Below are 20,025 nucleotides of genomic sequence, written 5' to 3'. Positions count from 1 at the left end.
ATCCCATGCCTTACAAACCATCTGCAAATGTTAAATTTTGGCAAAAGGGTTTCATCAATATCATTTTAGGATAGATGTCTGATACAGATTCTTTTGTACTAAAGCTACTGACTGACTGACTACATTGTGCACAATATGCCGTATCTTTAAATATGTCCACAATAAGTTTTCATTGTTTCTTTTCAGAGAATTATGATTGTGTTGAAAAGCCTCTGAAGCAGCATTTTGCTCCTGAACCCCACAACCTCTGAGCTTCCACAGGTGCATCAATATCAGGTGTCCAGGTGTCAAAAGTCATCCAGTTGGCCAGATTGGACCCTTTGACGGGCCAGTTCTGGCCCATGAGCCACATATTTTACACCTCTGCTCTAACTGCTGCTGACTTACTTCTTTATTTTGCTAAACTCACTTTTGCAGATTCAATTGACTTTACACCCTTTCCATACTCTTTACACTTGACTAAACACTTTGTCATTTGATCACTATTTGTCTCTTCTCCTAAGTGATTGTTGTTATGTGTCTTTCATTTTACAGCACCATTATTTACACAACTATAAAGAGATATGTAAGACACAGCATGACTGATTGAATGCCATTTATAATAGAGTCTACTGCACATTCCACTCATTTAGATGTAATTAACCTTTGCCTGAAATATAAATCTGCAACTGATTAGTTTGGAATTATTGATTACTACATAATAAAAGCACTCAGGCCTTTTCAATATCAATTGATGCACCACTAATTAAGTAAACAAATGTTTAAGGCAATAAAAATCAAATGACAAGAGTCAGTGATAACTTTGGTTTAATTGTAAGAGCATTCTTTACATTGGCTGGTGTCATACACATGATATTTTCCATGTCCTCTTTTCATATATACAATACAAATAAAATATCAGCATGGAAAACTTCAAAATATTTAGTGGACTACAATGATGAATGGATGAAAAAATATTGCTGTGTCCAGTTTGGAAATAAATGCAAGGTCCTTTTGTGACATTAACTCTCATTTTCTCAACAGTAATGTATGAAGGCACACTAAATGAGACAATCAGGTCTACACTGAAGCTCCTACAGGACAATCTTGAGAAACAGATGAAGAACAAAACAGAAAAATGGAGAATTTGAAGAGAATAATATCATCTGCATATTTCATTAGAAAATGATGCCTATGTCAAGTAAGGACCGAACAAACCAAACAAAACTTCCAAATGCTGTAAAAAAGTTTTTTTCATCATTTAACATAATAAAATATATCTTTCAGTTCATTTATAAGTTAATGCTACATTCACACTGAATAGATTCAGTCTTGTCAGCACTTGTCAGCGAGGGTTGAGCCGCTTTGGAGCAGTGGATCTGTCCGTGTGTTGAACTGAGTTCTGGGCAGTGCTGACCTCTCCTGAGCCCACCTCTCCCCCTGAAATACAAGTGAAAGAACTCATTGAATTTCCAAATAAATATCTTTTCATGGCTTGATTTAATCCATTTAGTAGAGGACATTTGAGTAAGAATTCACAAAATACCAACACTTTTTAAAAAGCAGCAATCTTTATTCTAAGAAATCTCACTGTTTGTTACCTTCTTGAGTCTCAGTCTTGAGCTTGCTGGCAATTTTGGCAAAGAATCTGAGGGTGAGGCAAGCTCCTGTCTCCCTGTCACATATGCCACCTTTGCAGTTGCATGTCTTGCGGCACTCAACCCCGTAGGTTCCATACAGGCAGTCTGTAAAGAAAGGAAACATTATTTTAGAGCTTTGTCTTGCAGAACAAGCAAGGAAAATGTTCATGTACCTGACCAATATTCCTACAGACTCATATTCACAGTCAAAATAATGATGATCAGTGAGTGAGAGAAATGGGGAAAGGCAAATAACTACAAGTGGATAGTTGGATGAGCACAGATGTTAAACTCCAAGCCTCTAATGGTCTGATCATCAGGTCAAATGTTATTTGAAGCATGGATGCACAGTTACAATGCATGCTCCTCTCTAACCACTGATTATATGGTAGTGGTGCTGTTCATTGTGATTAATTCAATAAATAGAGCCTAAAGACTGCATTTGGTGCAGCAGAGCATCACATCAAAACGCAGCACACAGGCAGAAACAGCACACATTGAATACTGAATGTTAGTGTACCTTTGCAGATCCCATATTCGTCTCCATAATCGTCCTCATCCTTGTAGAACTCGCAGAATAATCCCGGTCCGCACTTCACCCCGTGCATCCCCGACACCGTGCGGTAACAGTGCTCCCCTCTGCCGGCTGCACAGACCTGGCAACAGCCGCAGTCATCCAGGACGGTCCGTGTGCACCGCTGCGTCCCGCCGCACCGCTCCGCGTTGCATCTGTCGGGGCAGTTCACCGCGTACTTGACATTGGCGCCCCACGCCTCAGCATCTCGCACTATGAGTGAGGACAACACTGTGATGAGGAGAAAAGACATGACTGGATGCGGCGTGGAGAGCTCGTGGAAGGGCTGCTGTCTTTTGGGATGTCTCGGGAAGAAGAGCAGGAGAAGCGGAGCACCTCTGGGAGACTTGAGCGGAGTGACCTCTGGTGCATCAGGTTGTATGGTTATCAGCGATGAACAACTTTGTTTTGCACATGGCTTTGCCCTCGTCAATTTCCTCATTCCGGTGTTGTCGTCCTTTCTGCCAGTCAGCCCCCTTTTTAGAAATCCGGCTTGGAAGTGGGATTAACTCTGGACCGCCATCCAGGAATTGAAATTCGTGTGACCTGATGTCATAAGTTATCTTTGGTTTGTTTTTGTGTTAGTGACTGACGGAACCCCCCAAACCTCCCGGCTCAGCTTTGAAGAATCACATTTGATGTTTGGATGTTTTTAGTCACAACATCCTATGATTGGAAATAATACTGACAATATTTAACACAACAGGAGATTAATCAGTGTTAGCTCAATTAAGTCATTATATAGAATCACATAAGAATGAATAAGGTAATTTTGAATAAGGTTGTGTCTAAAGTTGTAAAAGAGGAAAAAAAATAAAAATTACGGAAACTTTTAAGTTATATTAAAAATAGGAACAGAATAGGAATAGGAACTGGCTAGTAATAAAACAAAAGCCATTAAATGTAGCATGTAAAAGTAGTTTTTACCACAATCTGTATCTGTATTACTGTTTTTTTAAGAGGGCCTAATCACCCATTCAACATGGGGGGGTTGGGTCCCAGGAGAACTTTTTAGAAACTTCATAACTAAAATAACCATTTTAAAATATTTTTTTAAACAAAAACTCTGAGATCAAGGGTTCTCAATAATTTAAGATGACGTAGTACCATTTCATAGGTGCTAGCATATGATTGAGAGCAACACAGGGGTGCACACACAATGACCTATTTAGCCTGTGACTCTTTTAAGTGTCTTTTTTAGTGACATATACTGCAACTTTTTATGACCTTTTTTAACGACATTTTTTTATGACTAACACAGTGATATAGCCTATATAACCCTCATAGTTTTCCACATTTGAATACATTTGAAAGTAATACGCTGGGGTCCCCAGATACATTATACTTACTGCCTAGTTTAAAGATTCTAAATAGAGTCTGTCATGATTTATGTTGATTTTTTTTTAACCCTTTCAAACAAAGTGGTCACTGCAGTGGACAGCTGTTTAAAAGCCATTTTCTTGTACATGCCTGGGTTTTGATGCTCTAGTTGCATTTAAGTCCCTCCAGTGGACCCTAGTGCATCGTTTAATACACTGCCACCCACTGGCCAGGTGCTGTCAGTGCAACACAGATCTTTCAAAACCAAGATGGCCGACAGAAAGGAAGAAATGTTCAGCTCTGGAGTATCTTGCCAATCCTTCTATAATAGGAGACCCTGTTAGATACAAACAATCTGGGAACATCAAGTGACATCCAAGGAGTGATGCAGTTGTTACATTTTCCAAGTATTAATTTTATGTTTTGAGGAGATAACAATTAATCATCTGTTTACTAAACTGGACATCATGCAGTGCTGGCTGTATTTCAACTACATTAAATAGCCTACTATTACTGCAACTTTGTTTTTCTTGAAGATGCTTTACCTGCAATGGTTTTCATGGCTGTAAATCAATTGATTTATGTTATTAGCATGTAATGAACAGTTTTTGTAACAGACAATATTTTGAGAATATTTGTGCAGAAAATGTTGATTGGAAAAAAAATGATATAGTTCAACCGGGGGAGGTGGGTGAGGAGGAGTGAAGAGGAAGGAGTCGAAGAGAGGGGAGAAGCTGAAGAGTCAGGAGCAAGGTTCAGCACTTCTGCATGGCATTGAACAGTATTAGAATCTGTTAAAATATATTTATGACATTGGTTTAAGAAAGGGCGCCACAGTGGTGTAGTGGTTAGCACTGTCGCCTCACAGCAAAAGGGTTCCTGGTTTAAACCTGTCCCCAGGAGGGAGCCCTTCTGTGTGGAGTTTGCATGTTCTCCCTGTGTCAGCGTGGGTTTTCTCTGGGTACTCCTGCTTCCTCCCACAATCCATAGACATGCAGGTTGGGGATAGGTTAACTGGTGGCTCTAAATTGCCCGTAGGTGTGAATGTGAGTGTAAATGGTTGTCTGTCTCTGTGTGTCAGCCCTATGATAGTCTGGCGACCTGTCCAGGGTGTACCCCGCCTCTCACCCAATGTCTGCTGGGACTGGCTCCAGTCCCAGCAGACCCTCAAGAGGATAAGCGGTTATGGAAATGAATGAAAGAGCATTAAAAATATATATTTTTATAGTTTCACATGATATATATCAATCTTTAAATTGGGTTATATTTCTGCAGTTGAAAACTTAAACACACGCTGTCCACCTGAGTGGACATGTGAAAAACTCATGTTTAAAAAATGATTTTTTTTCATACAAGAGAAATAAAACACTCAAAAAATCTCGACTGAGGTCATAATAATTCATGCATGAAAGGATTAATATTGTAACAAAAAAATCAATTCATTGATGGCATTAAAAAAATCATCAAATAACAGGGGGCACTTCAAGTTAAGTATTGCAATTCCATAAAGTTAAGGACTCACAAAATTAAAAAGAGAGTGGTCAAAATCAAAGGAGCAGTGACATCTTCATTTTTAGACCAAAACCCTTGGATCCTACACTTCCCATAATGCAGCATCATCAAGGTTATTTCCTCAGTTTTGACAAAGCTCCCTCCAGAGTCACAGAGGACATTATGCATCCTTTTCCCACCACAGGCTGAGTTTTAGTTAATTATAAGATATTTTTTAAAAGTCATATCATGTTCAGTATAGTCTACTGCTTTAATATCTGGACAATATTAATAAAAAGAAGCTTTACTTTAGTCTGAATTTATTTTCTATTAATGATTTTAATACTGGTTTGGGGATCCACAAAATACTGACATTAGTATAAAACATGTTACACAGTCGGGACTGTGTCAGGCAGAAAAATAAAAAATTAAAGGTGAATAAAAACAATATGATGAAAAGTAATTATCGCTCCAAAACACAAGGTGGCGGTCATCCAACATGGCTGCCATCAATTGTTAAGGCTCCAGCAGACGAAGAAGAAGAGGAGCGAGGAGAAGGTTGATATGATATTCACGTCCAAGGGAGACCTCACCGGGACGGGACAGGTAACGCAAACCATTTATCTGCGGGGTTTTATAGTCAAGGTAACTTAAATGTCTGCTGTATTTTATTTTAGTTTTAATAACAGCCGTGTTGACATTGTGATAAGACGCTAACGGGTGACGGGAGTGTTTTGCTGAGAGCTGTCAGCCTACAAGCGGAGGGGCTTGGTCGGTTTTGACAGCCATGGACCAGACTAGCAACTGCACTGCAGCCAGCCGTTAGCTCAGCTGTCACCGCAGATGCAATAATAAAGATACCGGTGTTTGTCACTGACACGACGGACACTGCGTCTCAAATTCACCTATTTAGCTTTTTATGTCGGTGTAGCCACCAGCTAACGTTATAATGTGACACTGAGCTAACTGTCGCCAGAGACCAAAAATACATTGCGCTACTAAATGTTGACAGACGCTTCAAAATAAGACGCCACATAGCAAGGCTGGATAATTGTACATGAATTAAATCATCCTGTCGGCTAATGTCATTAGCATGAATGCCCGAGTCAGCGCTTAAGTTCTGAATACATGACATTGTAAATGTATAACGGTATGTTTTAGCTCCTCCAGCATCTTAACATAATGCAGTTAGTTGTTGTTAGACATTATGTAGCTCTGACTATAGTGAATAGATCCATCTAATGCTAACATTAGCACGGTTTGTTATTAGTTCCTGCATCCCATTGTCTAAATGCTCATTGTGGTCAGGGTTGTCCTGGCAACACAGCAGCCCAAACGTCCTTTGGTACAGCAAACTTCCTCCAGCTTACTCTGGATGATTTTCAAGCCCCTGGATCACCTCCAGCTGGTCCTGGGTCAGCTTTAGGGATATCCACAGAGCACCAAAGGGCTCCCAAATAGCTGAGAATTTCATGTTGTTGTAGATTGTAGCTATCTATGCTGCAGAAAAATTGACAACATGATCACTGTAGCCACATTAACACATCCAGGTGAGGATTTTCAGAGGGTTTTCCTGTCTTATTTTACTGTAAATCTGTTTTCTGACTATTGGTAGGACAAAACAAGTTATTTGCCAGTGATAAAATTGGGCTCGGAATGTTCAGCATTTTCTAACATTTCATAAAGAAATGATTGATCAGTAACTAAAAAAAAACTATTATGGACAAGATTAATCGCTAAGGGAAATAACTGTTACATGTAGCCAAGGTTCAAATCTCATATTGTTTAAGTCAATGTCAAGAGTGTGCATGCTCCTTCAGCTGATCCCACTAACCAGCTGTCAGTATTGTGGTAATTTTTTGGAAAACAAGACTGTTAAAATATGTGACATTCAGATACACATCCACACAGCTTGTGCCCTGTAAATTGTCGCCCCTGCCTAATGTCACCGACATTTACTTTTCCTCCCATCATACATGGTGCTGCATGCATTCAAAGTCAGTCACTGATATTGATTTGTATTGTATGAGTGGTTATTAGCCTCTAGGCCTACACAAGAGCCTTTTATAGTTATATTTTTTATAGCTTATTGGCAAGTTTCTGGGATATTTGGCTCAGTTTGTTGTCTGTAATTAAAAGAAGGAATACAAGATATGTTGTGTGTGTGTTTCTGTGTATTGCAAATACTCCAGATGGACTGACATCAGTGAGCTGAACAGTAAATGCTTGATAAAAACACAAAAGAAAGAAGAAAAACGTCTTAACGTTATGTGCTGCAACTCTAGACAATTTGTAATCAGTGATGGTTGCGCCTTACATTGCTGGTGGTTGTCTGACCCCGAAGAGCCCATTGCTATATCAATGCTTGCTGTTATTTTTGTCCAGAGTGGAAACCATATAGCCCCACAGGCCTCAGGCAAGGCAGGAGAGATGAGGCTCTGTGACTGTGGACCATGGTGGCATGCTCACATGTTTATCAGCCTGTAACTGGCATTCTCTCACACGTATCGGTTCGTGTTTTTGTACAAGTGTTAATTATAGAAAAAGTCTCAGCCATGACCCAACAGTATGGTGATTTCTAGTGCACATCTTAACAGCTATATTTCACCATGGTTTACCTTAAACCTGTGTGTGTTGCTTGACTGATATGACAGCCTTCTCTCTTGGGGTCATTATTGCACATAATAAAAATGCATTTGTAATAAAGGCGTAGTTCTGCATGCATTCTTTCTTGTATAAAATCCTCTCTTTTATGCAGTATAGAATTGGGAGGGTGAATGTGCTTTAACTAATACCATGAGAATGTCATGCAGCTGATATTCCCATAAAATCACCCACTAAGATACTGTATGAATGCTGGCCTCTGTTTTGTCACTGTCATGGGGACTGTCGTGTTTTAACCTGCATTATGGATTATGTGGTTGCCAAGGGTTTGAGTCTAAAACTCATATGATTAACTAAATTGCAAGCTGGCAAGAGCAAAGTCTTTCTTTGTTCCAGGAAAGCTGTTCCTGTGAATATATACAGTTTCCACTCAGCAGCAGCAACAGACTTGCGCTTTGTTTGTTTAGAAAGCAGACAAAAATGCAGACAAACAGACTTGGGGTTAGGCGGAGCCCCTTAAAATGGGATTGTGTTTCAGTTCGTCAGGTGACCAACTCGGAGATGAAGATGCACTGAGAATATGAATGAATTGGTAGAGGGATCAGATTATTATCACTCATGTGCCAGATCTCTCATAGCAGGTTTAATTCTTTGACTGGCCATGTTATATTATGAAACAAATACTTTAAATACACCCCTTTGTATTGTGCAGCACAACAGCTTGTGAGACAAAATTCTCCTCATTAGTGTGGGTGTGTTAGTTAGCTGTTATCATAGGGTGAGCTGACCTATTTCAGTGATACCCACTGGGCCTATGCCACTAGCCTGGATGTACTGTATGTTGGAAAAGTGCCAATGCTAAGGAGAAACCTGACAATTTTACTCTGAATTTACTTGGCAGGCAAACGCATTAGAACATTGGCTTTGAGCTGCAAGTGATTCCTGTAAATTTATGACAGAGATAAATTAAAAAAAAGAGCCATTTCATTATGTTAATCAAGTGTGTGCAAGTGAGATGTGTGGATGTTATAAATCTGCTGATATACAAGCCTCATCACATCTTTAAAACACATTTCCCTCTCTGTTTTTCAGGTGTACATCAGTGTATAGATAATGCTCAGACATGGTGCCTTGTCAGACCCACGTGTTGCTGAAGTGGCAGGAGCACTTCAATAGCTACTGGGCAGCAGAAGACAGCATACAAACAGCCAGGAGGCATGGAGCTGCTGTGCTCTACAATAAGCTGCTTCTCAACAAGGAAGTTGTCACGCTGGCCCAACCTGTTCAAGAACTCGTTGGCCCACGTCTGCCAGACTTCGAGTGTGAGTCCAGTGCCTCGGCAGAGAAAGAAGAGTACCTGTCATCCTTGCTTCATAGCCAACGATGGCTGGCTCACCGGATGCTGACGCAAACCTCCTACACCTTAGGCCTCCATCACAGGCTGGTGGTTCTCCAGAGAATCTACTACGCACTCCACAGCAAATACCATGACAAATTCCGTGTGCAGCTGCCCTCCCAGTCCACAGATAGTGGCACCGAATGTGGGCAACTTGAGCTGGCCTCAGAGCCCTGCCTGCCAGGGGGCGTATCCAAAGTCAAGTCGGGTACAGATGTTCTGATAGAGATGGGTGTGAGGACAGGTTTGAGTCTGCTCTTCTCATTACTGCAGCAGAACTGGAGATACGCAGCCTCCGTGCATCCGGAGTCGGTACTTTGCAACGATGTGCTTGCCACAGCTTCCTCTGTGTTGTCTTCTCTGCCACCGCTGTCTCTGGCCAATGAGAATAAGATCCCGTCAGTTGGGCTGGACTGCCTGGCGCAGGTGGCAGACTTCCTGAAGAAGACGTCAGTGAGCAGTGGGACTGGTGGTGCTGACCCGACTGGTCGGAGGCTAGCGCTGGAGCTGCTGCTTGGCCTGGCCATGCAGAGGGGCTCACTAAAGTTTCTGCTGGAGTGGGTGGAGGTAGCCTTGGCTGCCTCTATGTCCTCCTCCACCTCTACACTGTCTTCCTCCTCCTCACTGAATTCCCAGCACTCAGCTGGTGTGGGCTTTGATGTCATCCATCAAACGCTTCTCCAAATGAAGCAATATTCGGTACGTCTTTAAATTTGGACTTTTGTCTATTTGTCTGTCGTTGCCTTTTAGTCTTTTCTGGAGTATTTCTCCTTATACTGTGCGTTCCCTTAACTTTGTTCATCCATAGCTGTCATATTAACACTACTGGTATGGTGCTAATTTTCTGCCGAAACTTAACAAACAAACAAAACATGTTGAGCAAATACTATACAACTGGAAAATGATAAATGCCTCCCTATACATTTAAATTGACTTGTAGCGCTTATTCAGGGTATTTAAAAAAAAAAAAAAAAAATCCTCAGCACAACACAGTGGAAAAATTGCGTGCCAGAAGATACTTGGCATTTTTTTGTCTTGTACTGTAGGATCTATTCTTTTGTAGGTGGAAGACATGTATTTGTTTCTGAAGCGTGATGTGATATGTTGTGTATTTGTCTGATTTGCAAAACAAAATGCATTCGTTTGTTAATGGTGTTTTGTATTTGCAAACCACACTGTGTCTGTCTGTGAATCGAAGGGCATTTGAAAAACATCTTTTGTTTGTTTGTTAAGATCTGGCAGGAAATTAACTTCATGCATATGTGTCTATGTTAATACATGTTTGGCAGCATTTATCAGCTACGTCTGAATTTTTTAAAAATATTTCTTTGTTCTAACATCACGTAGAAGTCTGACGTTTCCACAACATAACATAGGATCACTTGGAGTAATCACCCCAGTTCTGATTGTATGAGAAATCTTAACACTTATCCATTAAAAGAGCGCTAATATAGATGCATCATATGCAAGAAAGGCAATAGCCGGTGAAAGCAATTCAGATGTGATGACAACTCAAAATGAGTGATTGTTCTCCATACATTAGAAACTGTGTATGTGGTTGTTCTGCTTTGCCTTGGTGTGTCACTTTATTATAAGTAATTAGTAATTTTGCATCAATGTTTTGGTGAGTTTTGAAATTATATGAGGTACCTTGCATGCGCATACTGATAAGGCAGGGAAATTTCTCTTCACTGTTACATCCGTTCCTGCTGAAGGCTGTTCTTTTGATTTGAACAGTCTCATTTGAAGCTCAGAGTGATGCATTAGTGTGCAGATAAGGATTAAGATCGAGCCAGTCTTCCTGCCCTCCCTCTATTTGTGTATTGAGTCATCCTCTAGCAGGCTAATCAGCTTTGCAATATTTCTGGACAAATGACAACAAGGACTGAGTATTGCCAACAACCACATGATTGATTTTGCCGTCCTACACATAATTTAGACTTCTGTAATAAAGAAAGTCTGAAGGGATTAGACAACATAAAACACACTTAAGATCTGCATCTACTAAAACTGACATCTCAAATTTTGCATCCTTATCTTTCTTTCTATGTTGCCTTCTGCCTGATCATGCAGTGGCATGTTGGTGTTTGGGAAGAGAGACTTTTCTTGTTATGATATATATTGTTGGTTTAGAAAGAATGTGCGCATAAAAATTGCAAGTTTTAAGTTATAAAACTGATGTACCTTATATCCAAACCAACATAATATGTACACACAGTGAGTTACACAGGTTTCAGTAGAAGACCAAACATAAATCTTTTTCCCCTCCAGGGTTTCCGTGGGGACTCAGTCAATACTCAGGTGCTGAAGAAGGATGCAGATGGACTGTGTCGACTCTCCCAGGCAGCTCTCTGCCTCTTTGAGGAGGTAAGATAGATTTCAGTCACATACACTGTAACACATAGGCGCTATTAACAACTGTTATACTGCCCAATTACTAACTTTATGGACCTCACTCTCCTCCTGTTTGACAGATTTGTAACCTAGCATCCTACTGCCTGTGCTCGTGCAGCACTGATGCAGCTGCTCCTGGTTCAGAGAGTGACACGGTCATGGTGTATGTGTGGGGCAGCAACAGCAGCCACCAGCTGGCAGAGGGAACTCTGGAGAAAATTCTGCTGCCAAAGCTGACACAGGGATTTAGTGATGCTCAAATGGTATGTTATTGCTACTTAGACTGTGAGCATGGGACTAACATTTTTCTGCTTTACTTGTTTACTTATTTCTCTACTGTATTCATTTTTAGGGGCTGGGCAGCTCTGATGCTGGCATTGTGGGTCTAATAGTCCTGATCGGAGTACGCAGCAACTGTGTACAGTGTAAAACTTAAACAATTCATAACAAATCAGTCGTACATGCTACCGCCTTGCAGGTTTTACTAAAATGTAGGCCAAAGTGAGCAAAAATACTCAGATGCTTCAAGGTGCAGTAATGGTGATGTTTTTCTTAAAAACTGTAGAACTAATCACACCTATCTGAGTGCCTCAAAATATTTGAGTGGAAACAGAACTTTAAACAGCTACAGCAAATTTTTGCTAAAAAAAAGTCTCCAGTGTTCATAAAAAATTTTTTGATGTTATGGTAGAAGTAGTGTGGTAAATTTCAAAATAGCATCTGAAAACAGATTTTTTTTTTTTTTTTTTTTTTACAGTATTTTAAATTCTATCCTCATAAACTGTTGCGGTCAGTGGACACAAGAGCATCTTTTCATGTTATGGAGTAATCTTTGTAAAAATAAATTACAGACATCTCTACAGTGTCTTGTCTAATGAAGCACAAAAATTCCCATAATTTTGTGTGGGTAACTGAATTTTTCATGCTAGTTTGATAACTGCCTTTACATCTGACCCTGGTGATTGCCAAACTCAAAATGTGAAGCCAATCTATGGTTGACTTGCAAGTAATGACTAAGTTTGTGAGTTTGATCCCTGGGTGATGCAGAATAATCATGCTAATGCCCACTTAGACACTGTGTTGTGTGCATTAGAGACACATGATCTCTAAGATAATTTTAATTGAAGAAGTTTGAAATATTTATGGTCTGGGCAGTTCTGCTGATGCACCCTCATGTTTTTGTCATTTGTCTCCTCCTCTTCCTTTTTTTTTCTCTCATCCCTTGATGTCCTGTTTTATCCACTTTGCCCTTCTTTAGATCGAGGCAGGCCAGTACTGTACCTTCTCAGTGTCTGCAGACGGTTCAGTGAAAGCATGTGGAAAAGGCAGCTATGGCCGTCTGGGCCTGGGGGACTCCAACAACCAGTCCATGCCCAAAAAACTTGTGCTGGAGCCACATAGGAACATGAAGAAGGTGTCCTCCTCTAAGGGCTCTGATGGTCACACTTTGGCCATCACTGTAGAGGGAGAGGTAACAAGTTCAAATGATTACTCCTGGAGACTGAGCTTTTGACAGTTCACAGTTTTTTGTACTGTATTTTTGTCACATAATACATTTAAGAAGTATTTTTCCCAAATATTTTAAAGTAGTTTACAGTAAATTCTTGATAGTGACAAAACCAAATTACTTCCACTTCCTCTCTAGGTGTTAGTGAGATATCAATTGAAAAAAAAAACTTAACTTCTTTTGCTTGAATAATGAAGTTTTCAAAATATTTCTTTTAGGTGTTCAGCTGGGGTGATGGAGAATATGGGAAACTGGGCCATGGCAACAGTGCTACACAAAAATACCCCAAAATCATACAAGGACCGCTGTTTGGCAAAGTAAGCACACAGTAACGCCAGCTTGTCGGGGGAAAAGACGAATGGGGAATTAAGGCCTTCTTGTTTTAAGCCATGTGAATAAACATAATTTTTCATACATTGTGGTTTCTCTGCCAGGTCGTTGTTTGTGTGTCTGCTGGCTACAGACACAGTGCTGCTGTGACTAATGATGGAGAGCTTTATACCTGGGGAGAAGGCGACTTTGGCAGACTTGGTACACTCCATATTTTTTAAGTTGCTTGCTCTTATTTGTCTCAACAACTTAAGTGAAACCCCTTCTTTGGTGTGTCAGCAACAACCTCTGCCTTCCTGTGTTTGTCCCCTGAGCAGGTCACAGTGACAGTCAGAGTCGGAACGTGCCCACATTAGTGAAGGATGTCAGTGGTGTCGGGCAGGTGGCCTGTGGCAGCTCCCACACCATTGCTGTGGCGCAGGATGGACGCACTGTGTGGTCCTTTGGTGGAGGGGATAATGGTATGTTGACAGATGACTTATAGCTTGATTTAAGCTCTTAATGCAGTTCTGTGTGAACTGGTGGAAATCACACTTTGAGTGGCAGGTTTTCAGTTCTGAACAGAATATAAAAGGTGCTTGAAAATAACACACTGTGTCATTTTGTTTTTACCTAAAGGACAGTACCATTGTGGTTTGTTTTATGATCTATCTTACAAGAATGTCTTGAGCTACTGTGAACTAACGCTGGTGCTCGAACATGACTCACCCTTGCAGGCAAACTAGGTCATGGAGACACCAATCGTGTGTATCGCCCCAAGGTCATAGAGGCCCTGCACGGATTCATCATCAGGAAAGTATGCGCTGGCAGCCAGTCATCGCTGGCTCTTACCTCTGCAGGACAGGTGAGATGCAGCACTTTGATTTTAAAATGTCAGAATGTCTATCCAACATTTAAATAACATTTGCTAAGCCATCTCAGCTCTTTCTACATTCTCCCTATGGAAAGCTTTTATTTTGAAGGAGCATACTAATATCACCTTAAAGGTATACTATGCAGGAATTGTCAGCTACTGGTAAAAAGTAACACCCAGGGAAATTGAAAGCTAGCTTATAAATACCCAACCTCACCTGCATGTTGTGCTCACGAATGTACTGACCACAGCAAAATAAGAAGAAAATACAGGCAGAAGGCAGAATCTCTGCAGATAAATACACTACAACACACTTCTAGTGGGTTAAAGGTGGTGATTGAGAGGTTATATATTGTTTTTAGGAAAATCCTGCATAGTATATCTTTAAAAATTTCCATTATTATTCTTAATCAGCACTTGATATGTGTAGCCAGACTCATGTCACAATTACATCCTAAATATAAGGATGGAATACAAAGACAAATAAGGAGATATGGAAAGGATATTTATTTGTTTATTTATTTATTTATTTTTATGTAGGTTTTTGCATGGGGCTGTGGCTCGTGTTTGGGATGTGGCTCCTCTGAGACAACCTCTCTGAGACCCAGGTTCATTGAAGACCTGAGTATCACCAAGATCATTGATATCTCATGTGGAGACAGCCACTGTCTGGCTTTGACGCACGGTGAGAATCCTCTAGCAATTAACAGTCAGTCATTCAGATAAGATCATTCAGATTGTTAATGGGATATTAAAATTGTGAATGTGCTGCATTGTACGCTGTTCTCCTTTGTCAGAGAATGAAGTATACGCGTGGGGGAACAACACTATGGGTCAGTGTGGGCAAGGTCACACTTCAACACCAATTACCAAACCCAAGAAGGTGCTCGGTCTAGAGGGGGTGTCAATCCAACAGATCACTGCTGGCACTTCTCACAGCCTGGCTTGGACTGCAGTTCCAACTGACAGGTAAAGCCTCATGTCGTCCCATTACTAAGTAAAATTTTCATTTTAAGTCCAGGTGTGCTATTTGTAATATTTTTCATTCACCTACACTGAAAACATGTGATCTCAGCTTTATACATATATATATCAGAGTGGCATTTCTGTGTTGCAACATTTCCATTGAGTGTTCAGCATTGTTTTATACTGCTGAACTGTTGTTTTCTTCTCCCCTGTCAAATCTGTGATTCTGTCTTGTCAGTTCTGAGACGTTTATGCTTGAGCAGCTCCTTTTAAGCAACTGTCTCCTTTTTTCCAGACAACTGGTGGCATGGCACAGGCCCTTTTGTGTTGACTTGGAAGAGAGTACATTCACCTACCTACGCAATTTTCTAGAAAGTTACTGTGACGGCATCGCTGACGACACACCCCCTGCCCCATTCTTATCTAAAAGGTAGGAAATTTAATTAACACAGCACTTTAATCTGTTACAGAAGATTGGATTTTATTATTCCTGTTTTAGACTTCATTTAGTCCAGAATCACCTGCAAAAAATGTTCTGGTGCATGGACTCCTAATGCTCTGTGTGTGTGTTTTCCTCAGGGACCACCATCAGTTTCTCTTGCTGTGCATGAAGCTGCTGTCCATCCACTTGTCCTTGGCCCACGCTGGGGGCACTGGTGCCATGGTTTTGGGTGCTCAGGGTAGGCCCCTCAGAAACCTGCTCTTCCGGCTCATAGATACCAATATGCCAGACTCCATACAACAGGTAAATTAACAATCTGTTTGTTACTAGATTATTTTCATGATATGCCTATGCTGACATATTTACAGAAGGAACTGGGGGAAGTGTTGGTGTTGTTTGCAGGTGTAAGGACCAAGATAATAAGTACTGTTTTGTGTCTAAATTAAAATGTGAAATGGGTTGTTAGATATGTGCTGTATGTGCTAATTTCTATTTGATTTATTGATGCAGTAAATGCTTAGCATTGATATTCAAGTGTCTTTCCACCTTGTGTTGACATTCCTGTCCATCCTCAGGCAGTTCTGAACACGCTGTCCATTGGTGCATCCCTGCTGCTTCCTCCGCTGAGGGAAAGAACAGAACTGCTCCTGTCCCTCCTTCCTCAGGGCCCTCAGAGCTTAAATGTCCTCTCCAAAGGACAGGTATGTTAAGCTCCTGTGTGCCATTTTAAACATTGCGGTATGTGTGGTTATAGTGCTGCTGATTATCATGACCAAATGTTTTTTTTGGCATTCATGCCTCAATATATTTTCAGCCAGAAATGTGTTTTTTCTAGAAGCTGTTGGTGTAAATATATAACACATTTAAACAATTATATTTAACCTACCTTATTCTTCCTTTCTTCCTTTCTTTCCTCACTTTAACTATGATTCTGATCCAGATACTTGGCTATAAAATGGATGGATTGTCGAGGCTAGTAAACAGAGTGTTTGTTGAAATCACAGCACCAACTTGGAGCGTTGCTAGGCAGTATGTGGTGAAGGCTGTTTGAATGTTGTGAAAATTTGTTGCTGTAAAAAATGACTTCTCCGCAGAGATGTTTCCAGTAACCTCACAATTAAATGATCAAACACCAGACAGCTCTCTGTTCTTCTTTCCTCTGTGTCTCTCAAAGCGTCTGCAGTTAGACATGGTACTCAGCAGCCTTCAGGATCAGAGCCATGTAGCTTCTCTACTAGGTTACAGCAATTTCGGGGAGGTGACAGCTCTGGGACCCCCTCTGACCCCTGCCATGTCCGTCCGCCCCCCATCTTCATCCAGCTCTGTTGAAGCCTATGACCCCCTGCACTTAGCAGAGGTGCTGCTCAGAACTCTGCTCCTCAGCATAGGCTTTTACACGGTATGTAAGGGGGACCCTATGCATTTGTGTGCATTTTTTTTGTCTTATGTGTGTTTAATTTGGATAGATTTACGATTTAACTTTTGGGGGAAATGTAATGCATTATTTTTCAGTCAAATATTGTTGCTCGGCTTTTCAAATTTTCTTATATTTTCTGAATATTTTGGTGCATATTGTTACCTTTGAATCAGTGCGATATTCCTACTACACACTTTCTGTTTTTGTGTGTGTTCATGCAGGAGCGGGCATTTGGGGAATTGGAGAAAAACAGTGACAAGCAGCTATCAAGTGATAGCCAGGGACAGACCGATCCTCCCTGTCATTTTCACCAGCTGCTGTCTGGACTTCACAAACACCTGCTCGCCCATTGCTACATCCATTCCAGCACTGAGGTAGACTTTAATTCACATATATTTGAACCTAATATTTTACCCACAGCCCTGTAGTCATATAATTTTGTATATGTTTACACTGATTCCTCTGTTCTGTAGGATGATAGCAGTGTAACGCTGCTTCGTGAGCATCTTTACCTGCTGCTTCCCTGCGCCGCTGAGACACTCAGGAGATCCACCAAACTGTTGAAGGAGAGTTCTCTGGATAAACAAATAATCAAGAAGCTGCATGGTAAGAATAATGGCTGTTAAGAAGTGTGTGTCATTGTTACCCACATATTTTTTGTTATGTGACTTGTTTGTACAGAGTCTTTTCACTCTAAAAATACAATAAAATCACTTCCCTAATAATGACCAGTGGAAAAACAGTTTCAAACATTTAGACAGCAAATATGTATGCATATATTCTATGTATATGGTAGGGTTCTGTTTACCAAAGACCGCATCAAATATAATTTATTAGAGGTGTAAATTACAAGTTTCGTCAAGGTGCGGTATTTATTGATTCTTTGAAGAACGTTATGATATTTGCTGAGATCACAGTCTGCCAAAATATGATTAAATTTAGGGCCTGTGATCGATATGAGATGATGTCAGCAAATGTCCGCATTTTATTTTTCTTGACTGCTTGCCATTGTCTGCCTGGCGCTAGGCCACTAGCACTGTCTGAATGTTAACGAAGGAGGGGTGCTTGGGTGGGACACTGTGACACAGACGTGCTATAGGAATTTCAAAATAAATTCATAGCTTAAAGATAAAGATAGGTATAAATGTTTTGACTTTGTATCCATTGATCACTGGATCAATGTATAAATACACCCCTCATAATTATCTGTCTTTACGTTTTTATACACGGCACATTCAGGCCTTTAGATTTTAGAGCTGTTGGGTCACATAACAATGAAGTGTCAGTTGGTCTAAGGACAAACACATAAACACATTCACTCATATGTTTGAAAATCCATGATTTAATCTGTTACTTTGCTTTTAAATCTGTCGTGTAACTGTATTTCTCAGTTATCTTTTTATCAGTCTCTAATCCCCCTCTTTCGTCTCAACCCGTCCCAGTGGTGTTGTACAACTCAGTGGCTGGCAGCCTGCTGTGCCAAGTAATGTACTCCTTGCTGCTGCTGCCCCTGGGCACAGTTCAACCCCTCCTGAGCCATTTACTGGCCTTGTTGGAACAACTCAATGATTTCAACAGGTTGCTACCGGAGACAGGCCTCCTGGAGGAACAAGAACTGGGGACGGAGGCTCAGAAAACCTGTTTAGGTCAGTGGAAGTTTGATCAACACTTGACTCATAGATGTTATCCTTGATTGTTGGTATTATTAGTGGCTACAGCAGTATCACAGGGATAGCTTTTATAGGATGGTTAATTTTTACACTGGAGATTCTTCCTACGAGATAAAATACAAACAATGACAAGGGACCTTCCTTACAGATAAAAGTGAAGAAAACACATGCGTTGGACAGCAGCAACAGGAGGAGGAGTGCAAGTGGGTCTGGCTGTTGGATCTGGAACGGTCTGTGGCGTTGGCAGTCGGCCGTTGCCTTGGTGGTATGCTGCAAGGCCCGCCGCCCTCACTTCAGGAGAAAACGTCAGAGTTCTGGCTATCAAATGTCCTCCTCAGGAATGGGCTTGAGATGGACTTTGAACAGCTGGGTAGGAGAACATGCTGCTTGCTTTCCATGCTTTCATATGAGCCAATGTTTTGGTAAATAGATACCAACTGCATGCGGTGTTCATCCTCAGATTAATGTTGCACTAATGTGTCCACCTTCTGTTGGGAACCTCCAATAAGGAAAGCACATTGTTGGCTACATGAAAGTACAGCAAATATTTTTTAAAGAGAATGGGTAAAGAGGATGTTACAGAGACTATTAGTGAGTGAAGAGTAATGCTTATGTTGTTGACATGGGTATAGAGTTTAGGGGATAACAAACAACAAGTTATTAAAGTTACTTGATATTTCATTATGCAAATGAGGAAATAATCTATACTTTTCTAAATGTAGTGTGTATTCTTCATTTGTTAATGTGTCCTGTGTCTTATGTGATTGTTTATCCTGTAGACTCTAGCATGGCATGGCTCTGTGAGGTGGTGCTGCTGGGCAGCAGTGATGCCAGGCTGGCAGAGCTCAGTCTGAATGAGGAAACCAGGACTTTACTGGAACTGGCGCTGGGATCTTCCAGAGGACCTGCAGGTGGCCTGTGGCGGAATATGGAGGAGTATGCTCACAGCAAAGGTACTTTTACAGTATGCCTGTGTTTCAGAGTGTTTAATGTAAATATCCACGTCATAATGGACTAACAATGTTTAAATCATCTTGTTAAATAGAGAAATTATAAATCTTATGCACCTGTATACATCTACTTGCCTGGATAATTGCTGCACAATACATCATAGATTATTCTTTAAACTCTGGTCTTTAGGTTGTGTCTTTTTTCTTTTTGTGACTTTGACGTAACTGTGTTTTTTTTGCTGTGAGAGCAGAATGGGAGAGTGGAGGCTCTTCAGGCGACTGCTTGCTGCAGAGTGTCTGTCGCTGCAGTCTGGCTGCTCTTCTGAAACACACTGGGCTGCAGAATGAGGCTTGTTGGCAGGACAGGTCAGTAACACAAATCTAATATTTGCTGAAATGCCTGTTTCTGTTGTGTAAGATCATTACTGCAATGCAGAGCGACTGCAGAGAAATGCTAATTATCTCCTTAATTTATCCACTTGCCCTGAGACA

The 20,025-nt window shown here is 40.8% G+C and overlaps 2 protein-coding genes across 9 annotated transcripts in view; one reads left to right on the top strand and one right to left on the bottom strand.

The window, feature by feature from the left end:
- Positions 1-790: 790 nt before the first annotated feature.
- On the bottom strand, positions 791-2,650 carry esm1 (endothelial cell-specific molecule 1). The gene is made up of 3 exons (XM_050053196.1): positions 2,140-2,650; positions 1,581-1,724; positions 791-1,419 (listed from the first exon to the last, which is right to left on the bottom strand). The coding sequence occupies exons 1-3, from the start codon at positions 2,633-2,635 to the stop codon at positions 1,325-1,327; spliced, it is 735 nt and encodes a 244-aa protein (XP_049909153.1). The 5' UTR covers positions 2,636-2,650; the 3' UTR covers positions 791-1,324.
- Positions 2,651-5,504: 2,854 nt separating this feature from the next.
- LOC126395482 (probable E3 ubiquitin-protein ligase HERC1) overlaps positions 5,505-20,025 on the top strand; it is a 55,570-nt gene continuing 41,049 nt past the window's right edge. For 7 of the 8 annotated variants that reach the window (XM_050052991.1, XM_050052993.1, XM_050052992.1 and 4 more), the window contains exons 1-21: positions 5,505-5,610; positions 8,701-9,703; positions 11,276-11,371; positions 11,479-11,661; positions 12,657-12,869; positions 13,124-13,222; positions 13,340-13,436; positions 13,553-13,696; positions 13,952-14,079; positions 14,629-14,773; positions 14,886-15,057; positions 15,350-15,484; positions 15,634-15,799; positions 16,072-16,197; positions 16,671-16,895; positions 17,135-17,287; positions 17,387-17,519; positions 18,356-18,559; positions 18,732-18,953; positions 19,363-19,536; positions 19,785-19,899. In XM_050052991.1, coding sequence (XP_049908948.1) covers positions 8,732-9,703; positions 11,276-11,371; positions 11,479-11,661; positions 12,657-12,869; positions 13,124-13,222; positions 13,340-13,436; positions 13,553-13,696; positions 13,952-14,079; positions 14,629-14,773; positions 14,886-15,057; positions 15,350-15,484; positions 15,634-15,799; positions 16,072-16,197; positions 16,671-16,895; positions 17,135-17,287; positions 17,387-17,519; positions 18,356-18,559; positions 18,732-18,953; positions 19,363-19,536; positions 19,785-19,899 — 3,902 coding nt within the window. In that variant the 5' untranslated portion in view covers positions 5,505-5,610; positions 8,701-8,731. Of the gene's footprint in view, positions 5,650-8,700; positions 9,704-11,275; positions 11,372-11,478; positions 11,662-12,656; positions 12,870-13,123; positions 13,223-13,339; positions 13,437-13,552; positions 13,697-13,951; positions 14,080-14,628; positions 14,774-14,885; positions 15,058-15,349; positions 15,485-15,633; positions 15,800-16,071; positions 16,198-16,670; positions 16,896-17,134; positions 17,288-17,386; positions 17,520-18,355; positions 18,560-18,731; positions 18,954-19,362; positions 19,537-19,784; positions 19,900-20,025 lie in introns of all 8 variants that reach the window. The other variant, XM_050052989.1, reaches the window with a different exon arrangement.

Source organism: Epinephelus moara, chromosome 9 (genome assembly GCF_006386435.1).
Source record: "Epinephelus moara isolate mb chromosome 9, YSFRI_EMoa_1.0, whole genome shotgun sequence".
Lineage (NCBI taxonomy): Eukaryota > Metazoa > Chordata > Actinopteri > Perciformes > Serranidae > Epinephelus > Epinephelus moara.
This window is presented reverse-complemented; position numbering and strand designations above follow the sequence as displayed.

What these genes read in the sequence shown, in the direction of transcription:
- esm1 (XM_050053196.1), bottom strand. Translation starts at nt 2,635, where the DNA reads ATGAGGAAATTGACGAGGGCAAAGCCATGTGCAAAACAAAGTTGTTCA. An exon ending in CGAATATGGGATCTGCAAAG is followed by an intron (nt 1,725 to 2,139) that starts GTACACTAACAT and finishes CTTTCTTTACAG; the next exon opens with ACTGCCTGTATGGAACCTAC. An exon ending in CAAGACTGAGACTCAAGAAG is followed by an intron (nt 1,420 to 1,580) that starts GTAACAAACAGT and finishes CTTGTATTTCAG; the next exon opens with GGGGAGAGGTGGGCTCAGGA.